This window comes from Callithrix jacchus, chromosome 5 (assembly GCF_049354715.1).
Source record: "Callithrix jacchus isolate 240 chromosome 5, calJac240_pri, whole genome shotgun sequence".
In the NCBI taxonomy this organism is placed as follows: domain Eukaryota; kingdom Metazoa; phylum Chordata; class Mammalia; order Primates; family Cebidae; genus Callithrix; species Callithrix jacchus.
In genome coordinates this window covers 90,412,650-90,425,244 of record NC_133506.1, presented here as the reverse complement: position 1 = coordinate 90,425,244, position 12,595 = coordinate 90,412,650, and the positions used below count along the sequence as shown (strand labels likewise).

Genomic DNA, 12,595 nt, shown 5'->3' with positions numbered 1-12,595 from the left:
AGCCGTTGCACCCAGCCTTATGTGAGGCTTTGAATGTATGTATAAATATATATATAGAAAAGCTCAAAGAGTAGTACAATAGTCACCTAGTATATCTCTTGAGGGATTTGCCAAGTTTTCACATTTTTGCTATGTGTGTTCTCTCACACTCTCTATTTTAAAATAAAATTATTTTTGCTGACTGAGAGTAAATTGCAGTGTTATACTTCACCTCAAAATACTTTGGCATACTCAAAGACATTTCATTTAATACTGATATAATATTCGATTTCAAATTTCCCCAATTGCCTTTTATTGCTGTTTTTCCCCCGTTAGCTAGGATTCAGTTGAGGATTATGTATTTCATTTAGTTGACGTCTCTTTAGCACCTTTACTAGAGCAGTTCTGTCACCTTTGGAGGTGAGGGTTGTCTACCTCCGCCTCCCTGGTTCAAGCGATTCTCGTGCCTCAGCCTTCTGAGTAGCTGGGACTGCAGGCAGTGCACTACCATGCCCGGCTAATTTTATTTGTTTGTTTTTGTATTTTTAGTAGAGACGGAGTTTCACCATGTTGCCCAGGCTGGTCTCGAACTCCTGAGCTCAGGCAGTCTGCCCACCTGGGCCTCCCAAAGTACTAGGATTACAGGCATGAGCCACCGTGCCCTGTCTGTTGTCTTATAGAACGTCTCACCATTTGGATTTATCTGATTGTTTTTTACATGTATAATTTGAGTTTAGATACTTGTGGCAAGAATGCTATGTAAGTGCAGATCTCCTCCTCAGCACATCTCATCAGGAGGTTCACTGTCAATTTGTTCCATTATTGATAAGTTTGATCACTTGGTAAAGGTGATGTGCTAGAATTATCCCTGTAAATACCCTTTCACCTTTTAAAGTCGTATTTATCTGTGAGGTGATTCTTTGAGATTATCCTGTTGCCCAACAACCTTTTACCCAGTGGTTTTAGGATTTATTGATGGTTCTTGACTGAATCAGTCACACTGGTGGTTGCAAATGGTGACTTTTCTATTTCTCTTATTTCTTTGTTCATTATCTGGCATTTGAAGACATCTCTCTTTCTAACTCCCTCTGTTTGGAGTCTTACTGAAGAGTAGACTTTTGAGTTCTTTTTTTATTCATTGTGAAAAACAAGGGGCCAGGCATGATGGTTTACTCTTGTAATCCCAGTAGTTTGGGAGGCCTGAGATGGGAGGATTGTGTTAGCCCAGGAGTTCAAGACCAGCCTGGGCAATACAGGGAGACACCATCTCTACAAAAAATTTAAAAATCAGTTGGGTGTGGTGGTGCATGCCTTTTGTCCCAGCTACTCAGGAGGCTGAGGTGCAAGGATGGCTTGAGCCCCAGAGTTCGAGGCTGTAGTGAGCTATGGTAGCACCACTGCACTCTAGCCTGGACGACAGTGAGAATCTGTGTCAAGAAACATCTATTTTATTTTATATATATGAATAATTATATACATATATGTGTGTGTATATGTGTGTATGTATATATATATATATATATATATATATATATATATATATGCTGTAAAGAAAAACAAGGGATCTTTATGTTGTAGTTTTGAGCCTCATGTTTAGGAATGTTTACCAAACTATCCTAGAGCCATACTTACTTGGGGAAGAAACTAAAGAGGTATAATATGAAAGATATTTTTACCTTTCAAAGGCTAAAAAGACATTAAATGAGTTCTTAAAGTTTTTTTGAAGCCAAAATTCTTTTTTGTCCTATTTTTCTGTTGAAGCAAAATTTTTTCTTGAATATGTGGAAAGTAACATACTCATTAGTGGTTGATGAATCATTGTATTTGGTGGCAGTCTTCTGTAAATAAACCTTTCAAATATAAAAGAAATTATTCTATTAAAATAATTATAAAATAGTTCAAACATTCAGAAAGGTTTTAAAAGTAATACAGACGGGGCATGGTGGCTCACACTTGTAATCCCAGCACTTTGAGAGGCTGAGGTAGGAGGATCACTTGAGCCCAGCAGTTTGAGACCAGCCTGGGCAACATTGAGGTTACTGAATGTATGTTAGCTTTGTGTTGTAACCCAATGGGTTATTTGAACTTCAGTTATTGTGTAGTAGTCCCTAGATGTATCTCTAGACCAAAGCTGTCCAATAGAACTTTTTGGTAATGGAAATAGTCTATGTGTGTACACTCCTGTATGGTAGCCACAAGATACATGTGACTGTTAAGCAAGCACTTGAAATTCTTCAAATTCTTGTTCAGATCTCATACTTTATAACATTGTCTCTTCACTGATTTGTCTCTTTTAGCTGTCGTTTCTCCCACCTGCACAAAAGACACTTCTTAGTTCTCAAATTCCCTTTCATTGAGAGGTAAAGTCAGGTGGTTTTTTACAATACGGGAGGAAGTCTAACAGGGTAGTAAATACTATAAGCTGAGGACTTGTGTGGGTTTGTTTGTTTTGAGACAGTCTCACTCTGTTGCCTAGGGTGGAGTGCAGTGGCACAGTCTTGGCTCACTGCAACTTATGCCCTTTGGGTTCAAGCAATTCTAGTGCCTCAGCTTCTGGAGTAGCTGGGATTATAGGCATGTGCCACCACGCCCAGTTAATTTTTTTAATTTAGTAGAGTTGGGGTTTTGCTGTGTTGGCCAGGCTGGTCCCAAACTCCTGACCTCAAGTGATCCACCAGCCTTGGCCTCCCAAAGTGCTGGGATTACAGCTGGACTTTTGGGGTTTTTTTTGTTGTTGTCATTTTTTTGTTTTATTTGGGACTTGTGTTTTAGTTGTAACTCTTAAGTGATACTGGCTTGCTGTTACCTTGGACAGGTCATTTAGCCTCTCTATAAACATCTTTGAAAGGAGGTAATAACTATTTTATGAAGTTGATCTTAGGATAAAATGAGATAATGCACTTTAAAATGCTTAGTGCAATGTCTGGCAAATAGAAAGCACCTTATAGGCCAGGCATGGTGGCTCACACCTATAATCCCAGCACTTTGGGAGGCCAAGGCAGGTGGATCACCTGGTCAGGAATTTGAGACCAGCCTGGCCAACATGGTGAAACCCTGTCTCTACTAAAAATATAAAAATTAGCCAGGCATGGCAGTGGGCACCTGTAATCCCAGCTGCTTGGGAGTCAGGCAGGAGAATGGTTTCAACCTGGGAGGCAGAGGTTTGCAGTGAGGAGAGATTGTGCCACTGTACTCCAGCGTGGGCAACAGAGTGAGACTCTGTCTCCAAAAAAAAGGCACTCTATAAAAGCTTGCTGCTGATTTTTATGTTATTACTGACACAGAAGATAGGGATTAGGGGCAAATGGAATGTATTCGAAGAGCACAGCCTATTTCAGTAATAATGTTAATACTAGATTGGGACACTATTCCACATCAAAAGTGGAATTTGTTACATTTGACAAATAAGTTTCATAATTTTTAAATGATTTCAAGCATCACAGATTATTTCTTCTTGTGATGCCATTCATGGTTTATATATAGGTAATAGTAGATTAAATAAGTAGATTTTATTGGTTCTGGAATATTAACTTCGGCTGGAAATGAACTTCCCCCTTCCCTATACCAATACTGAGTGAGGCCTCTCTCTCTCAGATACCAATTAGAAATAAGGGGATGATGTTACATTTTTTTCCTTCTAGAAACACACATCATATATAGAGTTGGTTTAGAAGTCTGAAAACACTGTAAATATTTTCTTTAGGATTAATACAATAAATGTAGGGGTCAACAGAAAAATCTACGGTGGTTTCTGGGATTTAATCTTGACGTAACTTTACCCCTGCATCTCTGCCCTCAGCAGGTAGTTTTGTTTATGGGCGTCATTGGTTGAATAAATATTTTTTTAGTTGCTACAATAGCTAAAACATGATCTGTGCTCTAAAGGAGTCAACAAATGAGCAAGGAGGACATGAGTAATTGCCTGTAATGTAATTGTGCTCATGCTGTCATGGAGGAGCGTACAAAGTGTCAGAAGCACAGCGCCAGGAGGCACCGCCAAGGGTAGTAGAGTCTGGCCTTGAAAATGGTCTAGAATTTCTCGGAACTTTAGCGAAGTAAGGCAATTTCTGTCCAAAATATATAGGTAAACTTTTTCATTAAAAAATATAAGAAATTAATTAAATAGCAGATTATGCCCATATGCATATTTAAAGACCAAGACATGATGAATGCTGTTGACCGGTTCATCCAAACAGTTCAGAGATGAGAACATCCATGTACATCCCTCTTGTATTACAGAATACAAAAGAGCAGAAAATTTTGCCTCAGTAACTGCCAGGTCATTGTAATTAAAGTACTTATACATCGTAAACATAATTCCTCCATTAAGGTAATAACTGATCAGGTGTTCAGAGTCTGTGTTATTCAGTCAAGATATTCACTCCCTTAACCTAGACTGTGCTGGAAATTCATGGACAAATTTGGTTCTTTGGCTCTCCTTTTTTCCTCAGAATTCATGCAGACCGCTTGACTTCCTTAGCATTTTCTTTTGTAGGCGTATATTAATGTCTTTGATTAAGCTTCGGCTTCCTTTTGCATCAATTCTGTTGTGATCATGCCTCCTGAGGCATCTTTTTGCTTCCCTTACATGAGTTCCCCAAACCCTGCTTTCTGCTTAGTAAGGGGGGTATCCATTTTCTTTAAAGCAGTGGTTTTCAAACCTGCCCGCACATCAGAATTATTTGGGGAAAAGGATAAAAATACAGATTACTGAGCTTCACCTGGGGTTCTGTAAATTTGGGTTGTATTTGAGATTACTTTTAACAATTTACCAGATGATTTTTGCTGCACCTCCACTTCAGTTTTAGGAAGGACTGTTTCAAGGCAGCTTTTCAAACTTTAATGACCATGTAAATCACCTGAAGACTGTGAGAAACTGCAGATCCTAATTAGTAGGCCTGGGTTTGGGCCTGAGATTCTGAATTTTTCTCAAACATGATAGTACCAATCACTTGTTGAACAGCAAGGTTTTTGTTATTTTGATCCCCACCCCCATCCCAATATCTTCATGACATTCAATGAATAGCAAGGTTTGAAGGTAACTTCTGGAATGTAATCTAATGTGTATTAATTTTTACTCCTCTGTATCTTAGGGGAGATAACCTGTCAGGTTATAGGGAGGTGTTTCTCAAAGTGTGGTTCCCCAAAACAGTACAACCTGGGAATTGTTAGAAATCCAAGTTCTCGGCCAGGTGTGGTGGCTCATGCATGTAATCCTAGCACTTTGGGAGGCCGAGGCAGGCGGATCACCTGAGGTGAGGAGTTTGATACCAGCCTGGCCAACATGGTGAAACCCTGTCTCTACTAAAAATGCAAAAAAAATTAGCCAGGCGTGGTGGTGGGCACCTGTAATCCCAGCTACTTGGGAGGCTGAGGCAGGAGACTCACTTGAACCCAGGTAACAGAGGTTGCAGTGAACCGAGATTACGCCACTGTACTCCAGCCTGGGCAACACAGCGAGACTACGTCTCAGGAAATAAAGAAAAGAAATGCAAGTTCTCAGACTCTTTTTCTAGACCTATTGAATGAGTAACATGCACTCTGAAGTTTGAGAACCACTATTCTAGGGCTTCTCACTGTAGTCCTATATTTACTTACAGAGAAATCAAAACATATTTCTAACGTCTCCAGATTATGCAAGGATATCATTTTCCTGTGTAAGTGCATGGGCTGGCACTTTCAAAACTTCTAATTCTTTCAATAAATGTTTATTAAGTAGCTTATTATATGCCAGCCACTATTTAACATTGGCAAACAATAAAAAAAAAAAGTCCCTGCCCTTAAGGAGATTATATTCTAGTGGTGATGTTAACTACTAGTTCATATATGTATTCATCTATAAGTGGTATATAAAACTGTTTTTCCATGGTTTTACATTTTAAAATTTAAACACTTTTGCTTCCTGTTGGTTTTTTTTTTTTCTCTTTTTTGAGTTGGAGTCTCGCTGTATCCCCCAGGCTGGAGTGGTGCAGTAGCACAATCTCAGCTCACTGCAACTTCCACTTCCCAAGTTCAAGCAATTCTTCTGCTTCAGCCTCCCAAGTAGCTGGGACTACAGGCGCGTGCTACCACGCCTGGCTAATTTTCATATTTTTAGTAGAGATGGGGTTTCACCATATTGGCCAGGCTGGTCTTGAACTCTTGACCTCGTCATCGCCTGCCTCAGCCTCCCAAAGTGCACCCAGCCCAGTGTTTTTGTTTTTAAGATTGATCCATGTTGATCATGCATAGCCCTAATTTACTCAAGATTGATCTGTAGAATTCTATCTAGCGAATATGCCACAATTCGACTGTTTTCCTGTTGATGGACATTTTGGTTGCTTTTAGCTTGGTTGGTTGTTTGTTTTATAAACAGTATTAAGTGCTCTGCATTGTTCTGTGTGGGGAGAAGAAAAGATGCACAATATCTTTAAGGGTAAACAAGCTTTATCTACAAAAATGGTAATGCAGATATAATAAGCAAATTGATAAAATAAGCAAACGGCAATGGGAAGAGGAGAAAGGAAAAGAGACATTCACCAGACTATGGAGAACTCATCACCAGACTGGGAAGCAACAGCCTGGGTTCCAGAGTCAACCATTCATCCGTGCACTCGTGAGGAGAGGTCTCACGAAGCTTTGGCGTGGTCTTGGACCCTAGCTCTTTTTGTAACAAGTTGTTTGGCATGAGGCCCAGTCAGGAGGGCCCTTTGCCGCTGGACTCAAGGAACACTAAAAGGTCAACTTGTTTTTGCGATTGTTGTTTTTCAGTAACTAATGCATAGGAATAGGTTGAAATAGAGATTTCTCTGAAACAGCACTGGACGAACACCTCAAGGGGCTCAGATAACCTGTTCCAGGACTTGGTGACCATTGTTTGTGTCCACATTTAATTGAGTTCAAATTTAATATTTAACTTTTCCTCCACATGAATATGCATAAGGATAATTTGTCTAGAGAAGTGTTGTTCTAACTTTGGGCTGCAAGCAGCATGTTTTAAAAGTAGAAAGAGAATAGAATAGAAAATATTAGTAGGAGAGAATATATTAGTATAAGGCATGTAGTAAGAATAGTGTTTTAGAGAGCTTTTGTTTTCAGGGGTATGTATACTGGATAAGATGTAAGATATATTTCTTAGTTTGATTGTGGGCAAACAGGTTTGTAGGCTGTTCAAAGTTATGCAGAACCTTATAGCTGACTATTACTAAATTGCTCTCTGAAGTTGCGGTAGCAGTTTACAGTATACCAGTGGTGGTATACTGGTGTTTCTGTTGTTCTGCATCCTTCCCATTAGTTTGTTTGATTAAACCGTTAAATTTTTGTCCAATGATGAGTATGAAAACGGTTATCTCATTGTGGTTTTACTCTGCCTTTCCTTGCTAACTAGTGAGATTGGGGTTAATTCTTTTTTTTTATGCAGGAAAATTAATATAATTCCCTGGTAGATAGCTATCAGATCAGTGTTGAAGATGATAGTGAGTGTAATACTCAGTGGCATATTCTGAATACATTTCTGTGAATAGGTGAAATGCCTTGCTAATACTAATGATTGACAGTTGAGGGGCTTAAGTGGTTTAATTTAATGTATTCTCTTTATACACCGTAGTCTATGTTCACTTCTATAAATTTGAGTCTTTGAATGTAGTATGACTTTGTATTGCCGGGCGCGGTGGCTCACACCTATAATCCCAGCACTTTGGGAGGCTGAGGCTGGTGGATCACGAGGCCAAGAGTTTGAGACCATCCTGGTCAACATGGTGAAACCTGTCTCTACTAAAAATACAAAAAATTAGCTGGGCATGGTGACGCATGCCTGTAGTCCCAGCTACTCAGGAGGCTGAGGCAAGAGAATTGCTTGAACCCAGGGGGGCGGAGGTTGCAGTGAGCCAAGATCACGCCATTGCACTTCAGCCTGGGTAACAAGAGTGAAACTCCGTGTCAAAAAAAAAAAAAAAAGACTTTGTATTTATACAAGACTATCAGTAGTCATTAGTAGCATCATTTTATTGATTTGAGTATTAATATTTCCATATGTTTGTATAGGTACCTGTCCAATTTTTTTGTTTTAAAATTTTGTAAGGAAAATACATGCATACGTTAATTTTTAAAGTATAAAAAGGTAAAAAGAAATTTGTCTTCTTTTCCTGTCCCCCAGTTCTCCCCAGAAGCAACTACTTAAAAAAATTCTTATATGACCTCTTAGACATATATACTTCATCACTGACCCCTTGCCCGCTTCTTTTTATTTTTAGTTTCTTTATTCAGATGACATTCTATCATTGTTCTGTAGCTGTTCATTGCTTCTACTTCATACTGAATCTTAAAGATTGTTTCATGTTTGCACATAGGGATTTTACCACTACTGAATTTGATTCCATTATGTAGTTGCATCATAATTTATTTAATGTTTTATGTATATTTAAAGAAACAAAATCCATAGAAAAATTTCAGCTTTTATAAACCATGTTGAATTAAATATTTTGTACTTAAATGAATGTGCATGTAGGATAAATTCCAGGAGGTAGAATTACAGGGTCAAAGGGATATATATTCAGATAGATTTTTGTCAAATTGCCTTCTAAAAATTCAACCAGTTTATACTCTCCCAAAAATTACAGTGAGCTGGGTATGGTGGCTCACACCTGTAATCCTAGCACTTTGAGAGGCTGAGGCGGGTGGACCACATGGTTAAAACCCATCTCTACTAAAAGATTCAAAAATTAGCCGGGTGTGCCTCCTGTAGTCCCAGCCACTCAGGAGGTTGAGGCAGGAGAATCACTTGAACCTGGGAGGCGGAGGTTGCAGTGAGCCAAGATCATGCCACTGCACACCAGCCTAGGTGATGGCGCTAGGTGATTAAATGAGATACATATGTTTGTTAAAAACTAAACTCTTAATTATATACATTGATACTTATGTATGTCTGGACATCTTATAAATTGGGCAACGGGTATCTAAAAGTTGTTAATTGACTGTTAAGAAATGTAGTCTGTTGTCTGTTTCCTAGTTTAGCCAGTTTTCTTTTCTCTCAGCATTGGAATTCTCTCTACCTTTGTACTTTCCTTGCTGTCTTCACCTTGAGCCCGTGTTTCACTGTAGAACTCCTCTTAGGAGGTACTTCTGGCAGAGAAAAAGGGGTCTACACTGGGAATTTTCTGTCTGGTTGTTGACAGGCACTTCTATATTGCAGCTGACAGTGTGAGATCTGTTCCCCCTACTTTGCTGTGTATTTTATGTGTAAATGTTTTTTCTTGTTTATACTCTTGTCAAATCATTCATAAATACACTGGGTTTTTAAATTATTTTTTCTCAGAGATCCTTGTTCCAACACTGTTAGTTTTTACCCATGAGCCAGTTAATCCCTCTAGGTAATTGAGAACTGGTTATAATTTATACTTTTTTTACTTCTGGTTTATAAGACTAATGGGAAAACTTTGAATTCAGGTTTTCTTTAGACTTAAAAGTTAGAGCTGAATCATTGCTTCTTGGTATTATTTTAACTTGATGATGATTAAAGAAATGTGCTTATCTATTTTGGTGAGGGGTATATGTTCAAACTGGAAATTTGTAGAAATGATGTGTAATGTATTGATTTGTAATGATGTCATTTCTGTATTTATAGGTAGGCGAAAACCAAGAGTACATCGGCCTCGTTCTCCAATATTGGAAGAAAAAGACATCCCGCCCCTTGAATTTCCCAAGTCCTCTGAGGATTTAATGGTGCCTAATGAGCATATAATGAATGTTATTGCCATTTACGAGGTACTGCGGAACTTTGGCACTGTTTTGAGATTATCTCCTTTTCGCTTTGAGGACTTTTGTGCAGCTCTGGTGAGCCAAGAGCAGTGCACACTCATGGCAGAGATGCACGTTGTGCTTTTGAAAGCAGTTCTGCGTGAAGAAGACACTTCCAATACTACCTTTGGACCTGCTGATCTGAAAGATAGCGTTAATTCCACACTGTATTTCATAGATGGGATGACGTGGCCAGAGGTGCTGCGGGTGTACTGTGAGAGTGATAAGGAATACCATCACGTTCTTCCTTACCAAGAGGCAGAGGACTACCCATATGGACCAGTAGAGAACAAGATCAAAGTTCTACAGTTTTTAGTCGATCAGTTTCTTACAACAAATATTGCTCGTGAGGAATTGATGTCTGAAGGGGTGATACAGTATGATGACCATTGTAGGGTTTGTCACAAACTTGGGGATTTGCTTTGCTGTGAGACATGTTCAGCAGTATACCATTTGGAATGTGTGAAGCCACCTCTTGAGGAGGTACCCGAGGATGAGTGGCAGTGTGAAGTCTGTGTAGCACACAAGGTGCCTGGTGTGACTGACTGTGTTGCTGAAATCCAAAAAAATAAACCATATATTCGACACGAACCTATTGGATATGACAGAAGTCGGAGGAAATACTGGTTCTTGAACAGAAGACTCATAATGTAAGTAACTCTGGTCTTAATTATTTATATGTATTTACAATTAAACTAGTTTCCTTCATTATTGATGTAGCAGAGCTATACTGTTGTGATATAAACATTTGTAACTTCATAGTTACATAGTTAAATAATTTCTTAGTTGAAGGAATATGTGCATTAAAAGAGCTTTTAAGAATGAAAGAAGCAAAATGCCATGTGTTTGATGCCTAGGATAGGACATAGAATATTTCTAGGTGGGGCTGGGCATGGTGGCTCATGCCTGTAATCCCAGCACTTTGGGAGTCCAACATGGGTGGATCACTTGAGGTCAGGAGTTTGAGACCAGCCTGGCCATCGTGGTGAAACCCCACCACTACTGAAAATACAAAAATTAGCCAGGTGTGGTGGCACGCACCTGTAATCCCAGCTATTCAGGAGGCTGAGGCAGGACAATTGCTTGAACCTGGGAGGTAGAGGCTGCAGTGAGCTGAGATCATGCCAGTGCATTCCAACCTGGGTGACAGAGACAGATTCTGTCTCAAAAAGAATGCTTCTAGGTGGAATGCCACCATGGGCCTGTTTTTGGTTATGTTCCCCTGTAGCCTAGCTCAGGTCATCCACCCCTAACTTTGGTGTTAAGATTGTTTTACTTCTCTTTTTTGGTTTTACCCTATCTATGTAAAATGGAGCAGTAAGAAAAAGATAGCTCTGCCAGTATTGGTTGTAATCCCCCAGGAGGAGATGATTCCAACAGACTCAGGATCATAGTCTGGCCTCAGTGTTTCCGAGGGTTTTCGAGGAGCTCTCCTGGGAAGTCTGTGGGCAAGATCGGCAGACAGTCTCAGGGTTTACCTCAGTCAGGGCATCAGGCAGGGATGTCGTATGGACTGAGTATCTGACATCCTGTAGGTATGTGGTCAGGGGGATGGGCTACTTTGTGTTTTCAGCTTCTGAAGTCTTCAAAGCCTTCTTCCAGTTCTTAGAATTAGGTCAAATCAAAAAATCTGGAAGGATGAAATGACTGTCAGATCAGGAAGTGGAAAGGAGAGTACAAACTTCATCATTGTGCTGTCGAGAAATCTGAATCCACATTGATTCTTGAATCTTTGTGGCTGGAAGTTTGTAGAATCCTTGCTGTCTGTGGTGTTCCGCAGTTTTACAGTGATATGCCCTTGTGTGGGCTTTTTTCATCCACCAGGTATTTTTGGTGGGTATTTTCAATCTGGCAATTGTTCTGAGAACTTCTCTTGACAACTTCCTCCTCTTTTCCTTCTTATATTTATCTTGAGCTACAGTTTTATTGAACGTTCGACTTCCTATTTTTGTCTTCTTTCTTACCTTTTCTTTCCAATTTTCCACTTAGTCTCTTTCTCTCTTTGGGGTGTGTGTATGTTTTCAGTTTTTCAAGCTTTCCTTGTCTTGGCCATCCAACTCTACTATCCAGTTTTTCTTTTCTGCTAACCGTGCTTTTTTTATCTAAGAGCTCTTTTATTTTTAGAATCTTCCTTTAAAAAATAATGAAATTTAGTTTCTGTGTATTATTGGATATAGAATTTTCTCTTACCTTTCTGAGAATATTAATGACAGGTTTTTTTTTCTGTCTTCTGTGAATAGTCTGTTTCTTCTAAGTTGCTTCTTCCTATTCTTTGTTTCAGTTTTTCTATTTCATACTCATGTTTATTCTTAATTTTCTGCTCTTCATTAACATTGTGGTACTGTGTAGCCAATTGGAAGCTCTGAGCAAGTGGGTGGGCCTTATCAATTTTGATTTAACCATTGCATGATTTTCATTGTCTGTTTTCTTGGGGGGAAGTCCCTATTATCAGTATCTTGAGGTCTATCCTTGAGATATTAGATTATGTTTATTAGATTAGCACATTTTTCTGGAGACCGAGCTCTAGAGGAAAGATGGCATGGAAAGGCCTTTTCTTTTCCTGTGTCCTGCTTGAAGCATGAAGGTCTTGCTAGTGGTATTCTGATGGCTGAGTGGGGGAAGAAGGCTTTATTTATCCTGCACACAGCATTTACTATGTGTACTGTCACTTAAACCCTCAGTTTTCTGTACAGTACCTTTTTTCACAACTGAGTGTGGTTTCTCCCAGTCCAGGGAACCTCAGTTTACCTCCTCAGTTTAGCCTCTTTGGCGGCTTGAAGTAGGTAGAAATGGTTTAGGAATCTGCTCCATAAACAGCTTCCAGCCAGTTCATAAACAGCTT

At 39.4% G+C, this 12,595-nt stretch overlaps 1 protein-coding gene across 42 annotated transcripts in view; it reads left to right on the top strand.

Moving 5' to 3' along the window:
- The window catches only part of BPTF (bromodomain PHD finger transcription factor), a 160,494-nt gene that overhangs the window by 18,831 nt on the left and 129,068 nt on the right, over positions 1-12,595 (top strand). For all 42 annotated transcript variants that reach the window (XM_078373580.1, XM_035300495.3, XM_078373573.1 and 39 more), the window contains exon 2: positions 9,581-10,403. In XM_078373580.1, the coding sequence (XP_078229706.1) occupies positions 9,581-10,403 (823 nt within the window). The remainder of the gene's footprint in view (positions 1-9,580; positions 10,404-12,595) is intronic.